Source organism: Ranitomeya variabilis, chromosome 1 (genome assembly GCF_051348905.1).
Source record: "Ranitomeya variabilis isolate aRanVar5 chromosome 1, aRanVar5.hap1, whole genome shotgun sequence".
NCBI lineage: Eukaryota > Metazoa > Chordata > Amphibia > Anura > Dendrobatidae > Ranitomeya > Ranitomeya variabilis.
The window spans coordinates 846,436,392-846,460,503 of NC_135232.1; the positions used below are offsets into that span (position 1 = coordinate 846,436,392).

The window sequence follows — 24,112 nt, forward strand, 5'->3', positions numbered from 1 at the left end:
GGGATATGGATTCCTCTTTTTGGAATTTAATTTGGTTCTTGATCTGGTGAATGGTGGAGGGGATTTTCAGCAAGGGTTTGTTGAATCCTCAGGAAGTTCAAGTGAACATTGGAACCCTGTGGTTGTGGTGCTCCCGAGCTGGTGGGGTAACGGCTGGGAGTAATTGGTACATTTTATGTTCACTTTTTGTTTGGTAATCACCAGATCTTATGAGCTTCAAGGACTCCTCCCAGCATGTTAATGTTCTTTATGCTTTGATGTTTTATTGTATGCTGTTTTAATTATATTGTCCCCTTCATATATTTGCAGGAATGGTGTATACCCACCGAGTGCTTAATTTTATATTACCTAAGATGGTGGATAGCACAGACTGAGTGGATTACCTGGAGCCGGGCAGTTGGGGGGGTCCTTGAAGTTGGTTGCAAATTGGTCTGGGGGATCCATTGGGATATGGATTCTTCCGTTTGGTATTAAATATGGTTCTGGATCTGGTGAAATGTGGAGGGGAGTTTCGGCAAGGGTTTGTCGGATCCTCAGGAAGTGCAAGTGAACATTGGAACCCTGTGGTTATGGTGCTCCCGAGCTGGTGGGGTAACGGCTGGGAGTAATTGTTGGTACATTTTATGTTCACTTTATGTTTGGTAATCGCCAGATCTTATGAGCTTCAAGGACTCCTCCCAGCGAGCTAAGGTTATTTATGCTTTGTTGGGTTATTGTATGTTTGTTTTAATAAAGGTATTAAAAAAAAAAAAAAAGCACTTATTTGTTTCTTTTTTAGTGGGTCCTTGAAGCTAATTATGATTTGGTCAGTAGGGGTAACCATCTCAGGTATGGACCCTCTGTTTAGGGGGGTATTCATCATAGTATGACCCTTTGTGTGGAGGAGAAAACATCTCGGGTATGACCCCTGGATGGAGGGGTGTACATCATAGTATGACCCCCTGGTATGGAGGGGTAGCCATCTTTGGTATGGCCCCCTGGTGTGGAGGAGTGACCATCACAGTATGGCCCCCTGGTCTCCAGAAGCATTTATATCCTACAAGACCCAGTTAGGGTAAAGTCCCTGTGGACATGGCAATCATATTCTACATGCCTACAAATTAAATTTGGTCCTATGAGCTAGGAACAATAGCTTAAAAAAAAAAAAAAAAAAAAAAGGCATGCATTTCAATACAATCGTTAGCTTCAAGGACGCTCTCTTTTTTCATGTGACTTGAGAATGCTGAGGCACAGATTTTGACTGTTTATATTGACTAACTCTTGTTTCTTTCAAGGTTGTCCTCTGGACAATGCAGTAATCTGGGGAATTAAACTGAAGAGCAATGTACCTAATATGGGTGCCCTGGAGTCAGTGGGAGTGACTAAGGGAAAAGTAATAAAGTGCATCTCGATGCCCTTGAGCCAGTGGGAGCGGCTAAGGGTGAAGAAATCAAGCGCATTAACACGAAGGGCGATGTGCCTATTCCCAATGCCTTTGTCCCAGTTGGAGAGGGTTAATGGTATTTGTTATCAAATGCCTGTAAAGCAATTAACAATGGCGTGGCAAGGTTATTAATAATGCCTTTGTAGAATTTTCTGCTATAGGCTTATTTCATTTACTATGTCCGAATATTACAGAAATTGTTCAAATTATTTAATGATCGGTTATAATGTTGATATTATATTGTGTATGGCTTTTAATTTCTCCTTGTTTATAATATCTTTCTCTTTATATACACTCATCACTTTTTGGGTAGTAATAGTAAGTGGGTTTAAGAATTGGTTACTACACAGCCCAGCAACTGTATGTAATGGTGGTTTCTAGAACTAAAATCTGTGAATTAGTGAGTTATTAGAGCTGGCTACAATACATGCGGTATAATAGTTTTTGAGGCATGACAGATGTCATTATACAGGTAGTCAGACTGTGGCTACCCCCTTTATTATGGTTTAGTTTCTGCATTACCCATTATAGGATCCACATTGCAGCATGTTTAGCGGCTGTTATTTTGCTGTAGTTACCGTATTATTGATCATAATTTGGTAGTGTTGCATTGTTAAAATTAATCTGTAGTCCTGGAATTTTGTTACTTATATGCACAGTCTTTCCATAGCATGCAGAACTCGTTGATGACTTTATTAGGCATGGGTGATGGGGGTCGAGTCCATTCAAGGTGTCAAATGGCCTCGCTGGTGGCGGTTTAGGAGTCAGGTGGAAGTTGCAGACAAGTTAAGGTGGACTCATTTTAACTAATAGAGGATGTAAAACCTCATGGTGGTGAGCAGGCTCGGCTTTGGTGGCCAGCCTCAAGGACGTTGTAATGGTAACATCAATCAGGGGCGGGCACAGTGGTTAAGCACAGGAGTGAGGATAATAGGGTCATTGGTGCCCTGAAAGTTTACTGGCTCTGCTTGAATGGCAAGCCAGTGCGTGCCGCCCCTTTATGGCTGTCTGTCCTGGTGCTGTATGTCAGACAGATGGGGATATCGCAGTACGTGTGAATCCCAATGTACTAGCACTCCACCTGACTCCTACTGTGATTATTTAATCCTGTGATTTGAATAAAAGCTGTGGCCATTTTGACAACCAAAATAATGTGTTTGTGTATTTATTTTAGTACCTAGGTTTACAGTAGTTATGGTGGTTTTAAGAAGGAGTGGGGTCCATCCCATATCCAAAAGTCAAGAAACCACCGGAGACTAGATGGAGGTGGACATGACTTGGGGATGGGTGGACCGAGAACTCCTGCAGCTTTTGTTTGTATTGCGGTGTAGATTTTAAACAAGAGTGTTGTTGCTTTAAGAGGAAGTTTAGATGTTTGTGCCTGGTGTATTACTGTGAGGAGGGTGGGGCTTATATAGGGGAGGCAACTCTGGCTCTCCCTCTCTCTCTCACAGGATGGACAGGAGGAAACATTACCCGCCCTCCCGCCCTGTTTATAATCTTTGTCCTTAAACTTTTTAATTATTGCTTGTATAATGATAAATTTTTCATTGTATTTTTGAATTTGTCATTGTATATCTTGTACCATGTTCAATTGTATATTGGCTATAAAGAGTTATTATTTGTGGTAACCTTCTAAGCCCAAGGGAAGGGCAATCCTTCAGCCATGGTTCCCTGGAGGTTTCCTCCACAGGGGGTTTTTCCTCTCCTGAGCGCTGTAGGATGACTCTTTGTGAGTCGGGGGTTTGCCAAGTTTAGTCCCATTAATGCTTTTGCAGGGACTTCTAGTTTTTAAGTTTACAAAAATGATTTAATTATTTATAAAAAAAAAAAAAAAAAAAAGGTGTCAAATGAGACTTGGAATATTTAACCCGTCACAGCTTTGTGGTTTAGGAGTCAGGTGGAAGTTGCAGACAAGTTAAGGTGGACTCATTTTAACTAATAGAGGATGTAAAACCTCATGGTGGTGAGCAGGCTCGGCTTTGGTGGCCAGCCTCAAGGACGTTGTAATGGTAACATCAATCAGGGGCGGGCACAGTGGTTAAGCACAGGAGTGAGGATAATAGGGTCATTGGTGCCCTGAAAGTTTACTGGCTCTGCTTGAATGGCAAGCCAGTGCGTGCCGCCCCTTTATGGCTGTCTGTCCTGGTGCTGTATGTCAGACAGATGGGGATATCGCAGTACGTGTGAATCCCAATGTACTAGCACTCCACCTGACTCCTACTGTGATTATTTAATCCTGTGATTTGAATAAAAGCTGTGGCCATTTTGACAACCAAAATAATGTGTTTGTGTATTTATTTTAGTACCTAGGTTTACAGTAGTTATGGTGGTTTTAAGAAGGAGTGGGGTCCATCCCATATCCAAAAGTCATGACATCACAATTCTTATTTTTATAATATATCTTTATTTAGCTCTATGGATTGACAAAAACGCATGAAAAACGCATGAAAAAATGCATGAAAAACGCATCAAAAATGCATAAAAAATGCACGTATTTCCAGCTGCGTTTTTCTGCCAAGAGATGCAGAAACCTTGAGAAATTTGTGCAAGCAAATAAGCATTGTGTGCATATAGCCTAAAGTGTTGCAAAAGTAATTATTTTTTCTATAAAATAGTTTTTATTGTGTAAAAGTGCCAAAAGATAAAAAATATATAAATGTGGTATCGCAGTATTCATTCTGACCCGAAGAATAAAGCAGTCTGATCAATTTTTCCACATGCAGAATGGCATGAAAAAAAACTGTTTTTTTTCATTCTACCTCCCAAAAATTGAAATAGAAATTAGTCAAAAATGCCATGTGCCCGAATATGGAACCAATAAAAATGTCAACCCGCCCCGCAAAAAATAGCCCCAATATAACTTTGTCAGCAGAAATATGGAAACATGATAGCTCTCAAAATATGGTGATGTAAAAAGCATATTTTAGTGTGTCATTGCAGTCAACCATAAAAAATATATAAATCTGGTATAGCTGTAATTGCACTGACTCGACTAATGAAGCTGTCTAACCACTTACACTGCAAAAGAATGGCATAAAAAATAAGTAAAACCAATTCTTGACTTATTTTTGATTTGTTCACTCTGTCTCACAAAGATCGCAGTATGGCCAAGCTCAGATTTATCCTGCACTCTACGTTGAGCGCTACGTTGTCTAACCACTTATACTGCACGAAGAATGGCATAAAAAATAAGTAAAACCAATTCTTGACCTATTTTTGATTTGTTCACTCTGTCTCACAAAGTTCGCAGTATGGCCAAGCTCATATTTATCCTGCACTCTATGTTGAGCTCTTACTGAAATACATCATTTAGATGGAACCTCCAGCAGAAGATTCCTTATGATGAGGCAGATGGAGCCACTGTGGACGCTGTCTGGCCTCTGATTCAGCAATGTCCGTCTTTTTAAGCATGCATATAAACACTGTATGCCACAGTTTTGATTCCCTCTGGAAAGAAGGACACAGCTGAAGAGAGGACAGACATATTCCAGAGTAACTCTTATGCCTCATTATACTCAATGGATCCCTAGTTGGTTTCATCTGAATAATGTTACTTGGACATGTAGATGGAAGCTCCAAAGTAAGTGCTCAGCGTAGAGCACAGGGTAAATGTGATCCCAAATGTTGTGTAAAATGTTTCCAATAAAAGCTTCAACTCAATCCACAAAAAAGTCCACACTTTGGTCCATCATCTGTCAATGGAAATATAGGCGGTTTCCACATCACTGGTAGTACAAAGGCTCTGAAAAGTGCTATGCCATACATCTAGATACATTCCTTGAGGGGTTCAATTTCTAAAATGGGGTCACTTATTAGAGTTTCCACTGTTTAGGCACATCAGGAGCTCTCCAAATGCAACATAGTGTCCACTAATGATTACAGCAAATTTTGCGTTCAAAAAGTCAAATGGCACACCTTCCCTTCTGAGCCCTGCCGTGAACCCAAACAGTACTTTTCCTCTACATACTGGGTATTGGTGTACTCACTAGAAATTTCACAACAAATTTTGTGGTGTATTGTCTTCTGTTAATTTAGAGAAAATGCTAAATTTGGGCTAAAAGAACATTTTTGAGGGAAAAATTTGATTTTTTTTATTATCATGGTTTTATATTATAAACTTCTGTGGTGCACTTGGGGGTTTTAAGTGCTCACTACACATCCGGATAAATAAACATCTAGATAAATACCTTGAGAGGTCTAGATTCCAAAATGGGGTCACTTGTGGGGGTTTCCACTAGTAAGGCACATCAGGCTCTCTCCCTACACGATATAGTATCTGCTAAAGATTCGAGCAAATTTTTCTTTGAAAAAGTCAAATGGTGCTCCTTCCCTTCCAAGTCCTGCCATGCGCCCAAACAGTAGTTTTCTTCCACATATTGGGTATCTGCGTACTCAGGAGAAATTGCACAACAAATTGTACAGTACATTTTCTCCTGATAACCTTGTTAAAATATAAAATGCAGGGGTAAAACACTTTTGTGAGAACATTTTGATTTTTTATTTTCACTGCTCTATGTTATAAACTTCTTTGAAGCACCTGGGGGTTTAAGGTGCTCAACAGACATCTAGATTAGTGATGAGCCAGTATAATCATTGCTCTGGTTTTCCCGAGCATGCTCGAGTGGTCTCCGAGTATTTGTATGTGCTCGGAGATTTAGTTTTTGTTGACCCATCTGCATGATTTACAGCTGCTTAGAGTAAATGTGGGGGTTGCCTTGTTGCTAGGGAATCCCCACATGTATTCAGCCTGTCTAGCAGCTGTAAATCATTCAGCTGTAGTGACAAAAACTAAATCTCCGAGCACATCCAAGTACTCGGAGTCCACCTGAGTGTGTTCGGGAAAACCCGAGCAACAAGTATACTCGCTGATCACTAATCCAGATACATTCATTGATGGGTCTAATTTCAAAAATGTCATCACTTGCAGGGAGTTTTCACTGTTTAGGCACATCAAGATCTCTCCAGACGTGACATGAAGTCAGCTAATAGTTTGAGAAACTCTTTTGAGAACAAAAAGTAAAATGGCTCTCCTTCCCTTCCGAGCCTTGCCATGTGCTCAAAAAGTAGTTTTCCTCCACCAATTGGGTGTCGTTGTACTACGGAGAAATTGCACCAAAAAATCTATGGTGCATTTTCTTCTGTTACCCTTGTGTAAATAAAAGGTTTGCGGCTAACTTAAAATTTAGTAGAAAAAAGTAAAATGTTAAGAAATTTTATAATATATATCTTGAGAGAAATATGCCTCTTTATCTGTCAGAACTGATCAGTCATTATAAAAATTCTTAATTCTGAGGTAAAATCTATGTTCAGTGAATACCGACTTCCCTCTACTGAGATAGGAGATTACAGCTGCTAATGATGAGATTCTATGTAGATAGAAAGGAAGATCTAGATGCTTCCTCCTTTCCCTCCTATTTAGGTAGAATCTTATCAGTAGCGGCACATTATTATGCATTTACTATTTGCTGCAACTTGTGTGCGTAACTTACGGAGCGAAAGTTACTATTGTATAATGTGAACACTGAGGTTCATTTAAGTAGATAAAACTTGATGCACTTTCATTCAGTTGGTGGAAAGAAACCTAGATTTTTGCATGTTTTCTAAACACACGGACGGCACGCATACTCATGGATTACACAGACGGACACGGACCACGAATCTCAGCATTGCTGTTTTTTCCAGTACAGGAATCACCAGGACGTGTGACGACTATGTGCCCACAATGAGTATGAGTTTTTGTTCAGTTTTTGACACTGTATATCTTCGCTGCATCAAAAACGCATCACAGCTACAGCAAAGTGGCTGGGATTTATGGAAATCTCATGCTTCGTTTTTTTTTTTTTACTCAGTGCAAACTGATCTGTGGTGCAAGATTCAGATCTGCCACATGTCAGTTTCCTTGCTGGTATGCTGAGTTTTATGAGACTTGCACTAGATTCGGAACATCCTCATGTGAAAAGAGGAGGAGATGACATACAGGTACATACTACATACAGGACGAGATGACATACAGGTATATACTATATACAGGAGGAGATGACACACAGGTATATACTATATACAGGAGCAGATTACCTACAGGTATATAGTATATACAGGAGGAGATGACATACAGGTATATGCTATGTATAGGAGGAGATGACATACAGGTATATACTATATACAGGAGGAGATGACACACAGATATATACTATATATAGGCGAGATGACACACAGGTATATACTATATACAGGAGATTACATACAGGTATATCTAATATATAAAGCTGAATGTGTGTATGTATGTATGTGTGTATGTCCGGGATTGGCATCTGCACCGTCGCAGCTACAGCCACAAAATTTTGCACAGTCACACGTCTGGACCCCGAGAGCGTCATAGGCTATGTTGTGAGGTGAAATTTTAACCCCGCGCGTTCCAATTCACCAAACAATTTTGCCCCTATCTACATAATGGGGAAAAAGTGAAGGGAAAAGTGTTGGAGGAAAATTGACAGCTGCCAGATGTGAACAATGAGGACTTAAAGAATGAGAGCGATGGCGCCAAAGGGTATATACCGTACAGTTGCTAAGGTGGGGCCCCGACATGGGATACTCACCACACACGGGGATATGAACACAAACACAAAATGCGCCACACACTACCACGTGCTTGAACACATATACGACCCTCAGCACACATTTCACCACACACACACCAACCTCGCCACATAAAAGTCGAAACACAAAAGTCACCACTCAAAACTCGCAACGCGCAAAACTCGCTACATGCAAAACTCGCCATATGCAAAACTAGGCTCACGCAAAACTCGCCACACGTGCAAAACTCACCTCATGGAAAACTCACCTCATGCAAAACTTGCACACACAGAAAAATTGCCACATGTACAAAAGTTGCACCACATGCAAAAGTTGCCTCACACAAAACTTGCACATACTCAAAACGCACCACACATAAAACTCGCCACGCGCAAAACTCGCCATGCACAAATCTTGCTGCACACAACTTGCTACACTAACCTGTCACATGCAACTCGACACACAAAATGTTGCTACACGCATGTCGCCACACAAAACTCATCTCACAAAAGTCGCTACATGCATGTCGCCACACGCAACTCAACACACACAACTTGACACATGAAACTCGCCCTAAAACACACACAAGTCTGGTATTATCCTTCAAAAATAAAAATCTGATTAATAAGCAGACAAACTACAAGAGCAACAAATGTACCATATAGGAAATACGGCAGCTGTCAGTCACATGACCTGTCTATTATGTGTATGTGTAAGCTAATATATACTGCCAGGGGGTGGGCTTCCTGTTGGCTGGGGATTTATCAGGCTGCCAATAGCAACCAATCACAGCTCAGCTTCTATTTTGCTACAGTTAATTAACCTGAGCTCTGATTGGTTAATATAGGCAACAAAGACATTCTCAGTATAACAAAGCTAATATATGTTGTGAAATGCTTCTATTAGCTTAGTTTTTGCCTTTTAATAATTACATTTCTATCTATTTGTTTTGTGGTTTTTGTGTGCAGAATACATTTTTGTTAACACATTCTATTTTGCTAACAGCAGTCATTAACCCGGGCGAAGCCGGGTAGTACAGCTAGTGTATTTATAAATTTGTAGGACGAAATAACAGAAGAGCAGTGCAATGCAAAATTATTGGGAAAATGCTCTAGAATCGTAATTTTATGTTAACTGTGGAGAGAGGTCTCATTATAGTGATGAGCAGTAATACTTTGCTTTATGAAAAGAAAATATTGTCAATGATTTTTTTAGTACAAAAATAAATTTCTACATGTATATTTGTATATTAAACAGGAGCAAAGTAAAAATAGATCGCATATACATACTTCGTCAGAGCTATCTTCATTTTCTTCTGAAGAATCGCTTGCCTGGAAGATAAATCATAATATGTGCAACTATAAATATAGCCCATATAAAAAATATGGTTAAAAGCAGTTTCATGTAAACCCCCTCATAAGATAAGAGGGTATGATCTTGTTTAAGAGAAAAAAAAGTTTCAATCTCCAGAGGAAACAGACCTTCTTTGCCATGAGAAATATTAGGCTGGGGTCACACGAGCATAGATTATGTCATGCGAGAGAATCGGCTCGATTATGCCAATGACACTCGGCTCAAACTCTGGCAGTTTACTGGGATCCAATTCCCTTGCATGAGAGATTTGGAGCATAGGTGTGGAGAAGATGGAGAACTTAATTTGTCCATCTTCTCCATTGTCTTGGTACATGGATGTCGAATTGCACTCTAGTGACATTCAGGTGCTGTTTGAAGTTTACACACACCCATAGGCTATGTTCACACTTTGCGGGTTTTGCTGCGGATCCGCAGCGGACTTGACACTGCGGATCCGCAGCAGTTTTCCATGCAGGGTACAGTACAATGTTACCCTATGGAAAACAAAACCCGCTGTGCCCACGCTGCGGATTTCCGTGGGAAAAGCCGCGCGGCTTTTCTGCGGAAAAAAAGAAGGAGCATGTAATTTCTTGGTGCAGAATCGCAGCGGTTCTGCACCCATAGAAATGCATTGATCCGCTCACTTCCCGCATGGGGCTGTGCCCACGTTGCGGGAAGTTAAGCGGATAATGTGCAGATGGTACCCGGGGTGGAGGAGAGGAGACTCTCCTCCAGGCCCTGGGAACCATATTTTGGTGTAAAAAAAAGAATTAAAATAAAAAAATGATGCTATACTCACCTCTCAGCGCTGCCCGCGGCATCCGGTCTTCGGTTTGCTGTGCTTGCAGGACCTGTGGTGACGTCGCGGTCACATGACCGTGATGATGCCGCGGTCACATGACCGTGACGTCACGAAGGTCCTTGTCGGCACAGCCGCGTGCAGCGCCGGGGAGATCGCGACGTCAGAGGGTGAGTATAACCACTTTTTATTATTTTTTACATTACTATTGATGCTGCATATTGCTGCATATGCAGCATCAATAGTACAGGAGTAATCCCGCAGCGGAAACCGCGGAACAAACCGCGATAAATCTGCAGGGATAACCGCAGCGGTTTTGCCCTGCAGATTTATCAATTCCGCTGCGGGATTAACCCGCAGAGCAAGCCGCAACGTGTGAACGTGGCCATATACTTTTATGGGTGCACGTGATCCCAATTCTGGAGCCACTTGTAGCAGGTCGTGATTTTTTCCACAGACCATTATACACTCGTGTGAACGAGCCCTTAATCTATAAGACAGTCTACCACAGGAACTGGTCACACTGGAAAACATTGATGATTTAAAAAAGGGCTTAGATGCATTTTTTGAAGATAATAACATAATAACAGTGGCTTTCAAAAGTATTTGACCCCCATTGGGCTTTTTACCTATTTTGTTATATTATGAAATGTGATTAAATATTTTTGTAATCCTATTTGTGTGTGATGCATCAGCACTGAATAGTGAAAGTTGCTGAAGTGAAGTGAGAAAAATATAGGCATAAATTACATTTATGGGATCAAATAAAAAAATGTGTCATGTGCATATGTGTTTACCCCTTTTGCTATGAACCCCCTGAAAATTTCTGGTGCAAGCAATTACCTTTATAAGTCCCATGCTTAGTGAAAGAAAGTACACCTGTGTGCAATATAAGAGTCACATGGTCTGTCAGTATATGCACACCTTTTCTGAAAGGCCACAGAGGCTGCAGCACCATACAAGAGGCACCACTAACCAAACACCATGAAGACCAAGAAGCTCTCCAAACAAGTCAGGGACAAAGTTGCTGAGAAGTCAGGGTTGGGTTATAAAAAAATATCCCTATGTCTGATAATCGCTTGGAGCACCATCAAATCAGTTATCATCAAATGGAAAGAACATGTTACCAAAACAAACCTGCCAAGAGAGGGCTGCCCACCAAAACTCTGAGCCCGGGCAAGAAGGGCATTAATCAGAGAGGCAGCATAGTGATCAAAAGTAACCCTGAAGGAGCTGCAGAGTTCCCAAGCAGAGACTGGATTGTCTGTCCATACAACCTCAATAAGTAATAGACTCCATTGAGGTGGCCTTTATGGACGAATGGGCAGAAAAAAGCCTACACTTACACACAAAAAATGTGAGGCTCATTTTGAGTTTGCCAAAAGACAAAGTATGGATGAAGGTGATGTGGTCAGAGGAGACCAAAATTGAACTTTTTTGGCCACCAATGTAGTTGCTAGGTCTAGCGTCAAACCAACATGGCTCATCACCTTGAAGATTGCTGTTCACCAGAAGAAACCATCTAACTTGACGGAGCTGGAGCAGTTTTGCCTTGAGGAATGAGCAAAAGTCTAATTGGTCAGATGTGGCAAGCTCCTAAAGCTCCTAGAGACTTATTCAAAGTGACGTGCAGCTGTAATTACCGCAAAAGCAGGCTAAGGGAGTGAATATTTATACACACTAAAGTTGTAAGTTATTTTGTTATAGTTGTTGTCTGCTTCACAATGAAAGAAAAACAAATTGTCACAATTGTAGGAAAATTGATACCAACCCTAAAAACCTGTGATATTCCAGAATGTAAAGTAGCAAAACATGAAAATAAGCCAAGGGGGGGGGAATACTTTTGCAAGCCACTGTATTTATACAAATGTATAAAATTTGCATACTACATGTTGATGCAGTCGATTGACACTCAGAATCAGGATAAAATGTGCTGTTTAGGGCAGACTGGATCGTGAATTATGGATGTACATATACCCTATTCTCCTTTCCTATCCCTCAGTAGAATTGATGGACATGTGCCTTATTTTAACAATACTAACTATATATCTATGTAGAAGTAATAAAGGAAACCTATGAGATAATGACCTTTTTTGCTATGAAATTTGAACTAGTCATCGGGTTTTTGTACCCTAGACTTATATAATTTATATTATGTCACTGAATTATTGAATAAATCCATACCTTCATTTTAGCAATTTGTGTTTCTATTTTAAAGAGATCCCAAGTGCATGTGGATTGGCCCTACACTTAGAGTTCCTCTTTGTCTTTCCCCGCCATCCGGGGCCTCTCATCACTGACTGTCACGTCATTATCCTCTCAGTGACCTGCTGCCATGCCCGAAATCTTGCACAAGCACTACAATTTACAGAGAGGCGTAAGGTACTAGGGATGTTGTGAAATCTGGTATGGCGGTACTTGTGTGAGATCTAAGGAAGGGAAGTAGATCGCTAAGAGAAGAGTGTCCTGTCAGTCAGTGGCAGGTGGGAAAAGAGGGATAGAGGCGGGAGAGCTGGGAGTACAGAGCAAGGTTCCATTGCACTTGCTGGAGAAATGGATTGCTAGAGCAAATCTATGGATTTATTCAGCTTTACAGGAACTTAACAAAGTTTATATTAATGTGGATACAAAAACTTGCTGACAGGAATCCTTTAAGATGATAAGTGCCAATAATTTTAGACCATTATACCAAACACTGACCAGATGAATGAAACCAGACAAATGCTACATTGTCATAAATTGACTATAATGGACCAGTCATGTGGTCTGTGGAAACAAATGTGCATAGTTGAGGGTAGACGCCCTCAAGCAGCAATTTTCCAGTGACTCTGCCACTATGTTGTTAGGAATGGTTAACCCCTTTGCGACATCGGGTGTAATAGTACACCGATGTCGGACTCCCTCCCTTTGATGTGGACTCCGGCGGTGAGCCAACATCTTTCCCGGCACATGTCAGCTATTTCGATCGCGAGCCACCCGCGGCTATTAACCTGTTAAATGCTGCTGTCATATGCTGACTGTGGCATTTAACGTGCACTTCCGGCAATCGCGCTGGAAATCCGCCCATCGGTGACCCCCATCATGTGATCGTGGGTCACCGATGGGTTGGCGTGACAACCAGAGGTCTCCTGGAGACCTCTATGGTTGTCACTGTCGGATTGCTATGAGCGCCGCCCAGTGGTCGGCGCTCACAGCAAGTGAGTAATTCTTCTACAGACATGCGATCTGATTATCGCCTCTATGTAGCAGAGCAGATAGGGTTATGGCAGCTTCTAGTCTCCCATGGAGATTATTGAAGCATGCCAAAAGTGAAAAAAAAAATTAAAAAATATAAAAAAGATAAAAAAATATAAAAGTACAAATCACCCCCGTTTCGCCCCATTCAAAATAAAGCAAGAATCAAATATACACATATTTGGTATTGTGGCTTTCAGAATCACCCGATCTATCAATAAAAAAAGGATTAACCTGATCACTAATTGGCGTAGCGAGAAAAAAGTCAAAACAACAGAATTACGCTTTTTGGTCGCCCCGACATTGCATTAAAATTAAAACGGGTGATCAAAAGATCATATTTGAACTAAAATTATATCATTAAAAATGGCAGCAAAAAATTAGCCCTCACCCAACCGGAGAACACGAAAAATGGAGACGCTACGGGTATCGGAAATGGTGCAATTTCTTTTTAACAAACTTTGGAATTTTTTTTCACCACCAGATAAAAAAGAATCTAGACATGTTTGGTGTCTATGAACTCGTAATGACCTGGAGAATCACAATGGCAGGTCAGTTGTAGCACAAACCTAGCAAAAAAGCAAAACAAAAAACAACTGTAGGATTGCACTTTTTTTCTGTAATTTCTCCGCACTTTGAATTTTTTCCCAATTTTCCAGTACACGATACCAATGGCGCCGTTCAAAACTGCAACTCATCCTGCAAAAAACAAGCCCTCAGATGGCCATTTTGACTAAAAATAAAAAATGTTTGGCTCTGGGAAGAAGGGAAGCAAAAAATGAACATGCAAAATCAAAAGTACCTCTGGTCGTTAAGGGGTTAAATATCATTGTTGTTACAATTAAGACTGCTAAAGTCAAAATGCATCAACACCAGAACACTGTCCTCTTTGTAACCTGTTTTTAATGGAAATGTAATAAATCTGCCAATATTTTACCAGAGAGGCCATTTTGTTCTCTCTTACTGTATATTGGACTCAATTGCCCAGGCTGAGGGGCTTTCTAGATCTCAGAAACGTATGTGTTGGTGGAGGCCTACAACGGTGTGCTCATCTAGTTTTCTGCTTTGGCAAATAACTAGACAGCAGTGGTGAATAACAGACACATTAGACAAATAGAAGAGCATGTTCTTACCTTAGCATAAGTTATGTATTTAGGAGGAGCCTGAAAGTACACACGTCGGAAAAAGTTGTTGCTATATCTATGTCTTAATGCCTGAAGGACAGAAAAAAAACATACAGTTGAAGATTTTTTTTCATTTGATAGTACATTAAAAGGTACATGTTTTACTTTTGTAAAGGGACGTTGCCCCTTAATTTATGTAGGTAAATCATATGGTGGAGAGAATACTATATAATTGAATCTAAACACAATGGGTGATTCTCCTGGTAAATGTGTCCTGTGTATAACTGAGGGTGCGATAAAGGTTCATTTCTACTGTTCACCTGGTGTCACATTCAGAGATCAGATTCATGACAGTTCTAATATGATACAAACACCAGAAGGCTATGGAGAGAAAAGGGGTCATGTACCCAACCATACTACCTACACAAATTATACAGGAGGCTAAGCAACTGTTTGGGTCAAATAAAGGTCTGCTCCATCAAAAAAAGGCTCAGCTTTTAAAATGGATTTTGTGTGCCTGAAAAATAAGCTCTATCACATCTTTAGTGGGCTATGTATTCACCTTAATGATCACTCACTGTGCGACTTCCAAAGTACAGGAGGTGAATGTGGTGCTCCCTATAATTATGTAATTGTAGGCATTCTCTGCCAAAAGACATATGGTCAGTGATCCCACACATGCCCACGCTCACAGCATTTGTTCCACTGGTCTAAAAATAACATTTCTACTGTAGATAAATATACAATATATATATATATATATACAATATATATATATATATTATATATACAAGTCGAGAAGGAAAAGTTATAGAGTTATTGAAATCATAGGATGGATAAGCATAACAGAACATTACTCAGACAACCATTAATAACCTCAATGGCAGCATGCGTGATGTGGAAATGTGTGTATTTCAGTATGTCGTGCTTATAGATGATACTGAATAAATTGAGATGGGTTAAAAATTTTGCTTCCATCTCTTCATCATTTCTATGTGAGTAGCATGTCTATAAGGCTGGCGTCACACATAGTGTATAAAAAAAATAAAAAAATTAAAAAATCGGTCTGTTTTACATGGACGAGAATTGCACAAATGTTTCATGAACAGTGATACTTGTGCAGTGCGAGGATGCAATTTTTTCTCAAAAAAGTATCCATGAGTCATCCGTATGGCATCCGTATGACGAGATTTTCTCGCCCGCTTGCAAAATGGACATATAATGGATTCATGGGCTCAAATATTTGTGAAAATATATATATATATATGCATATATATATATATATATATATATATATATATATATATATATATATATATTTATTTCATGCAGAGCTAGATAGCAGAAAAGCCGGGAATTCAATTGTCAGTAAACCATTGCATATCCGTTATATTTTTATATATCCCTCCCTAATAATGTTAGTAGTGTGTGTGTCAAATTTTGGGGCTCTAGGTATTAAATTAAAGGGTTATTTCATGGAAAAAACTGGCGTGGGCTCCCGCACAATTTTCTCCACCAGACAGGGAAAGCCAGTGACTGAGGGCAGATATTGATAGCTTAGAGAGGGACCATAGTTATGTCCAAGGGGTAAAAATATCTGCCCCGAGCCCCATGCGGCCACTCCCAGCTGTAAATTACTGGGGAATGAATGAAAAGTTGCCTGCGCAGCCTCCTCGCCAGACTGTACATGAACTGATTAGTGTGGGAAAGTTTCTGAACATTTTCCCACGCTGTCAGTTCACCGCGTCAGGCGGGGAGTCAGCACAGCCTAAGTGACGTCAGCGGTAGTCACTGAGCATGCTCCAACTCCCCGCCTGGCGCGGTGAACTGACAGCGTGGGAAAATGTTCAGAAACTTTAGCATTAGCAGTGCTCCCGGTTGTAAACTAATTAACCCTTTGAGATGGATTTACAGAGTGGGAATTGACTGTATGGCGGACAGGTATGGAATATTGTTGGTTTTTTATTTTGGATTTTTTTACAGAAAAACAAGGGCTTCGCTTGGATTGAGGGTGCAATAAAGATGGTAAACCTGTGTGTGTAATTATTTCATTAAAAGACTTTATTCTTGATGTGTGTGTGTATTTTTAATCCTTTTAGACTATTGGATTAATAATGAATAGGTGTCTTATTGACACCTCTCCATTATTAACCAGGCTTAATGTCACCTTACAATAGGAAGGAGGTGACATTAACCCCTTATTATCCCATATGCCAATGCAACAGGTCAATGGGAAAAAACAGGCAAAGTGCCGGACTAGGCGCATCTTACATATGCGCCTTTTCTGCGGTGGCTGGGGGCAGATGTTTTTAGCCGGGGGGGCCAATAACCATGGTCCCTCTCTAGGCTACTAAGATCTGCCCTCAGTCACTGGCTTTCCATCTCTGGCAAAGAAAATTGCACGGGAGCCCACACCAGTTTTTTCAGTGAATTAGCCCTTTAATTTGACACCTAGAGCTCCAAAATTTGACACACACACACACTACTAACATTATTAGTGAGAGACATATTAAAATCTAACTGATATGCAATGGTTGACTGTATGTAAACCATGTCTCATATCCTGTAGGGTTCTGCAATGATTTTACAGAACCCGATAATTGAATTATCGGCTATTCTGCTATCTAACTCTCTATGAAATATAAATATATATATATATATATATATATATATATATATATGTTTATATATATATATATATATATATATATATATATATATATATATATATATACACACAGTACAAACCAAAAGTTTGGACACACTTTCTCATTTAAAGATTTTTCTGTATTTTCATGACTATAAAAATTGTACATTCACACTGAAGGCATCAAAACTATGAATTAACATATGTGGAATTACAGTATATACTTTACAAAAAAAGTGTGAAACAACTGAAAATATGTCTTATATTCTAGGTTCTTCAAAGTAGCCACCTTTTGCTTTGATGACTGCTTTGCTCACTTTTGGCATTCTCTTGATGAGCTTCAAGAGGTAGTCACCAGGAATGGTCTTCCAACAATCTTGAAGGAGTTCCCAGAGATGCTTAGCACTTATTGGCCCTTTTGCCTTCACTCTGCAGTCCAGCTCACCCCAAACCATCTCGATTGGGTTCAGGTCTGGTGACTGTGGAGGCCAGGTCATCTGGTGTAGCACCCCATCACTCTCCTTCTTGGTCAAATAGCCCTTACACAGCCTGGAGGTGTGTTTGGGGTCATTGTCCTGTTGAAAAATAAATGATGGTCCAACTAGCGCAAACCGGATGGAATAGCAAGCCGCTGCAAGATGCTGTGGTAGCCATGCTGGTTCAGTATGCGTTCAATTTTGAATAAATCCCCAACAGTGTCACCAACAAAGCACCCCCACACCATCACACCTCCTCCTCCATGCTTCACGGTGGGAACCAGGCATGTAGAGTCCATCCGTTCACCTTTTCTGCGTCGCACAAAGACAAGGTGGTTGGAACCAAAGATCTAAAATTTGGACTCATCAGACCAAAGCACAGATTTTCACTGGTCTAATGTCCATTCCTTGTGTTCTTTAGCCCAAACAAGTCTCTTCTGCTTGTTGCCTGTCCTTAGCAGTGGTTTCCTAGCAGCTATTTTACCATGAAGGCCTGCTGCCCAAAGTCCCCTCTTAACAGTTGTAGTAGAGATGTGTCTGCTGTTAGAACTCTGTGTGGCATTGACCTGGTCTCTAATCTGAGCTGCTGTTAACCTGCGATTTCTGAGGCTGGTGACTCGGATAAACTTATCCTCAGAAGCAGAGGTGACTCTTGGTCTTCCTTTCCTGGGGCGGTCCACATGTGAGCCAGTTTCTTTGTTGCGCTTGATGGTTTTTGCCACTGCACTTGGGAACAATTTCAAAGTTTTCCCAATTTTTCGAACTGACTGACCTTCATTTCTTAAAGTAATGATGGCCACTCGTTTTTTCTTTACTTAGCTGCTTTTTTTTGCCATAATACAAATTCTAACAGTCTATTCAGTAGGACTATCAGCTGTGTATCCACCAGACTTCTGCACAACACAACTGATGGTCCCAACCCCATTTATAAGGCAAGAAATCCCACTTATTAAACCTGACAGGGCACACATGTGAAGTGAAAACCATTCCTGGTGACTACCTCTTGAAGCTCATCAAGAGAATGCCAAGAGTGTGCAAAGCAGTCATCAAAGCAAAAGGTGGCTACTTTGAAGAACCTAGAATATAAGACATAATTTCAGTTGTTTCACACTTTTTTGTTAAGTATATAATTCCACATGTGTTAATTCATAGTTTTGATGTCTTCAGTGTGAATGTCCAATTTTCATAGTCATGAAAATACAGAAAAATCTTTAAATGAGAAGGTGTGTCCAAACTTTTGGTCTGTACTGTATATATATATATATATATATATATATATATATCTACTATATAATTGTCTAAGGGTCACTTCCGTCTGTCCTTCTGTCTTTCTGTCACCGTTATTCGTTTGCTGATTGGTCTCGGCAGCTGCCTGTCATGGCTGCCGCGACCAATCAGCGACACGCACAGTCCGGAAGAAAATGGCCGCTCCTTTCTCCCCGCACTCACTGCCCGGCGCCCGCATACACCCCTCCGCTCACCGCTCACACAGGGTTAATGCCGGCGGTAACGGACCGCGTTATGCTACGGGTAACGCACTCCGTTACCGCCGCTATTAACCCTGTGTGACCAAGATTTTTACTATTGAGGCTGCCTATGCAGCACCAATAGTAAAAACATCTAATGTTAAAAATAATTAAAAAAATAAAAAATGATTATATACTCACCTACGCCGCCTTTCCCGCTCCTTGCGATGCAACCGCCACGTTCCGGTGCACGGATAGTCTGGCAGAAGGACCTGCCATGATGTAATGGTCATGTGACCACAACGTCATCAGAAGTCCTGCGCGGAAAGGACCTGCCATGACGTCACGGTCATGTGACCGCTACACGGTCATGTGACCTGTTGTGAATTCTGTTTTTGGGCTCCCTCTGGTGGTTACTGGTGGTACTGGCTGACTTTTGTCTTTCACCTGTTCCCATCAGGAAACTGGGAGTTTCCTATTTAGTCTGGCTTCTCAGTCATTCTAGTGCCGGCAATCAATGTTTCCAGAGCACCTCTGTTGCTTGCTACCTGCTCCAAGTCTGCAATTCAGCTAAGTTGGATCTTTGGCATTTTTTGTGTTTGTTTGTCCAGCATGCATTTATATTTCTCTTGCTGCTGGAAGCTCTAGTGATCTGAAATTACTACTCCGGTGTCATGAGTTGATAACGGAGTTAAAGTAATTTCAGGATGGCTGTTTAGGGTTTTGAGGTGACCGCGAAGTCCTCTTTTGTATTTTCTGCTATCTAGTCAGAGGGCCTCTCTTTGCTGAATCTATATTCATACTGCGTACGTGTTTTCCTCTTACCTAACCGTTATTATATGTGGGGGGCTACTATCACTTTTGGGGTTTCCCTGGAGGCAAGCCAGGTCTGTGTATTCCTCTACTAGGGGTAACTAGATCTCCGGCTGGTGCGAGGTGTCTAGGGATAATCGTAGGCACACCCCCTGGCTACTATTAGTTGCGTGTTAGGTTCAGTGTCGCGGTCATCGGAGATTCCATCATTCCTAGAGCTAGTCCGTTTTTGCCTGAGTCCCTGCCATTGGGAACCATGACAGTATTGCCGGCCATAATGTATTAAAGGTATTGGCTGAAGAAACAGAGAAAAAAGAAGTTTCTGACATTTTTTTTTTTTTTTTTTGCTCAGAAGTTCTGTCTAGCCATAATTGCAATCTGCTGCTTTTTTCTCTCCTCTTAACCCCTGAATGGCTCAGATCTCAGCTGTTAAGAAATGGATATCCAGAGTTTAGCTACAAACCTGAATACTCTTGCTTCTAAGGTTCAAAATATCCAAGACTATGTTATACATGCTCCTATGTCAGAACCCAAGATTCCTATACCTGAGTTCTTTTCTGGAGATAGATCTCGGTTTTTGAATTTTAAGCACAATTGTAAATTGTATCTTTCTCTGAGATCTCGCTCCGCTGGAGACTCCGCTCAGCAGGTTAAAATTGTGATTTCCTTGTTGCGGGGTGACCCCCAGAATTGGGCATTTGCATTGGTACCAGGGGATCCTGCGCTGCTCAATGTGGATGCGTTTTTTCTGGCACTGGGGTTGCTCTATGAGGAACCTAATTTGGAGATTCAGGCTGAAAAGGCCTTGATAGCCCTCTCTCAAGGGCATGATGAAGCTGAAATATATTGTCAAAAATTTCGAAAATGGTCTGTGCTTACTCAGTGGAATGAGTGCGCCCTGGCGGCGAATTTCAGAGAAGGTCTCTCTGACGCCGTTAAAGATGTCATGGTGGGGTTTCCTACGCCCACAGGTCTGAATGAATCCATGACTATGGCTATTCAGATTGATCGGCGTTTACGGGAGCGCAAACCTGTGCACCATTTGGCGGTGTCTTCTGAGCAGACACCGGAGATTATGCAATGTGATAGAATTCTGTCCAGAAGTGAACGGCAGAATTATAGGCGTAAAAATGGGTTGTGCTTCTACTGTGGTGATTCTGCTCATGTTATATCAGCATGCTCTAAACGCACAAAAAAGGTTGATAAGTCTTTTGCAATTGGCACTTTACAGTCTAAGTTTATTTTGTCTGTAACTTTGATCTGTTCATTATCATCTATTACTGTGGATGCCTATGTGGATTCTGGCGCTTCCTTGAGTCTTATGGATTTGTCCTTTGCCAGACGCTGTGGGTTTAGCCTAGAGCCTTTGGAAGTTCCTATCTCTCTGAAGGGTATCGACTCCACACCATTGGCTAGGAATAAACCACAATACTGGACACAAGTGACTATGTGTATGACTCCTGACCATCGGGAGGTGATTCGCTTCCTTGTGTTGCATAACTTGCATGATGTCTTAGTGCTTGGATTGCCATGGTTGCAAACTCATAATCCAGTCCTTGACTGGAAAACAATGTCTGTGTTAAGCTGGGGATGTCAGGGGGCTCATGGGGAAGTACCTTTGGTTTCCATTGCTTCATCTACTCCCTCTGAAATTCCGGCATTTTTGTCTGACTATTGTGATGTTTTTGAGGAGCCTAAACTTAGTTCTCTCCCCCCTCACAGGGATTGTGATTGTGCTATAGACTTGATTCCTGGCAGCAAGTTTCCCAAGGGTCGTTTGTTCAATCTGTCTGTGCCTGAGCATGCTGCTATGCGAGAGTATATTAAGGAGTCCTTGGAAAAGGGACATATCCGTCCATCCTCATCCCCTTTAGGAGCAGGTTTTTTTTTCGTGGGTAAAAAAGATGGCTCCCTGAGGCCCTGTATTGATTATCGCCTGTTGAATAAGATTACAGTCAAATACCAGTATCCTTTGCCACTATTGACTGATTTATTTGCTCGTATTAAAGGGGCAAAGTGGTTCTCTAAGATTGATCTTCGGGGTGCGTATAATTTGGTGCGGATTAAGCAGGGAGATGAGTGGAAAACTGCATTTAATACGCCCGAGGGCCATTTTGAGTATTTGGTAATGCCTTTTGGTGTTTCTAATGCTCCTTCAGTCTTTCAGTCCTTTATGCACGATATTTTCCGTAAATACCTGGATAAATTTATGATTGTGTATTTGGACGATATTTTGATTTTTTCGGATGACTGGGAGTCGCATGTTCAACAGGTTAGGAAGGTTTTTCAGGTTTTGCGGGCCAATTCTTTGTTTGTAAAGGGTTCAAAGTGTATTTTTGGGGTTCAGAAGATCTCCTTTTTGGGGTATATTTTTTCCCGTTCTTCTGTTGAGATGGATCCTGTCAAGGTTCGGGCTATTTGTGATTGGACGCAGCCTACTTCCCTGAAGAGTCTTCAGAAGTTCTTGGGCTTTGCTAATTTCTATCGTCGATTTATAACTGGGTTTTCAAGTGTTGCTAAACCTCTGACTGATTTGACTAAGAAGGGTGCTGATGTTGCCAATTGGTCCTCTGCGGCTGTGGAGGCCTTTCGGGAGCTTAAGTGCCGCTTTTCTTCCGCCCCTGTGTTGCGCCAGCCTGATGTTTCGCTCCCTTTTCAGGTCGAGGTTGATGCTTCCGAGATTGGAGCGGGGGCGGTTTTGTTGCAGAGAAGTCCCGATTGCTCAGTGATGAGACCATGTGCATTCTTCTCTCGAAAGTTTTCGCCCGCCGAGCGAAATTATGATGTCGGTAATCGGGAGCTCTTGGCTATGAAGTGGGCATTTGAGGAGTGGCGTCATTGGCTTGAGGGTGCTAGACATCAGGTGGTGGTCTTGACTGATCACAAGAATCTGATTTACCTTGAGTCTGCCAGGCGTCTGAATCCTAGACAGGCGCGCTGGTCGTTGTTTTTCTCCCGGTTTAATTTTGTGGTTTCATACTTGCCGGGTTCAAAAAATGTGAAGGCAGATGCCCTTTCTAGGAGTTTTGAGCCTGACTCCTCTGGTGATTCTGAGCCTACGGGTATCCTTAAGGATGGGGTGATTTTGTCTGCTGTCTCTCCAGACTTGCGACGTGCTTTGCAGGAGTTTCAGACTGATAGGCCTGATCGTTGTCCGCCTGGGAGACTGTTTGTTCCAGATGAGTGGACCAGTAGAGTCATCTCGGAGGTTAATTCTTCTGTGTTGGCAGGTCACCCTGGAATTTTTGGTACCAGAGATTTGGTGGCCAGGTCCTTCTGGTGGCCTTCCCTGTCTCGGGATGTGCGTGCCTTTGTACAGTCTTGTGATGTTTGTGCTCGGGCCAAGCCTTGCTGTTCTCGGGCTAGTGGATTGTTGTTGTCCTTGCCTATTCCGAAGAGGCCGTGGACGCACATCTCTATGGACTTTATCTCGGACCTCCCGGTTTCTCAGAAAATGTCCGTCATTTGGGTGGTGTGTGACCGTTTTTCTAAGATGGTTCATTTGGTACCCTTGCCCAAATTGCCTTCTTCATCTGAGTTGGTTCCTTTATTTTTTCAGAATGTGGTTCGTTTACATGGTATCCCGGAAAACATCGTTTCTGACAGAGGGTCTCAATTTGTGTCTAGGTTCTGGCGAGCGTTCTGTGCCAGGATGGGCATTGATTTGTCTTTTTCGTCTGCATTCCATCCTCAGACTAATGGCCAGACGGAGCGAACTAATCAGACCTTGGAGACTTATTTGAGGTGTTTTGTGTCTGCTGATCAGGATGATTGGGTCGCCTTTTTGCCGTTGGCAGAGTTTGCCCTCAATAATCGGGCCAGTTCTGCCACTCTGGTTTCTCCTTTCTTTTGCAATTCAGGGTTTCACCCTCGTTTTTCATCTGGCCAGGTGGAATCTTCGGATTGCCCTGGAGTGGACACGGTGGTGGATAGACTGCACCGGATTTGGAGTCATGTGGTGGACAATTTGAAGTTGTCTCAGGAGAAGACTCAGCAGTTTGCTAATCGTCATCGTCGTGTGGGTCATCATCTCCGCGTTGGGGACTTGGTGTGGTTATCTTCTCGTTTTGTCCCTATGAAGGTCTCTTCTCCTAAGTTTAAACCTTGGTTCATAGGTCCTTATAAGATTTTGGAGATTCTTAATCCTGTATCTTTTCGTTTGGACCTACCAGCATCTTTCACCATTCATAATGTCTTC

At 41.6% G+C, this 24,112-nt stretch overlaps 1 protein-coding gene across 1 annotated transcript in view; it reads right to left on the minus strand.

Annotated features, from left to right (window-relative positions):
• Positions 1-24,112, minus strand: part of IBSP (integrin binding sialoprotein) — a 55,014-nt gene that overhangs the window by 21,653 nt on the left and 9,249 nt on the right. Inside the window, exons 4-5 of the mRNA XM_077261296.1 lie at positions 14,522-14,602; positions 9,292-9,333 (exon numbers count right to left, since the gene is read on the minus strand). Coding sequence (XP_077117411.1) covers positions 9,292-9,333; positions 14,522-14,602 — 123 coding nt within the window. The remainder of the gene's footprint in view (positions 1-9,291; positions 9,334-14,521; positions 14,603-24,112) is intronic.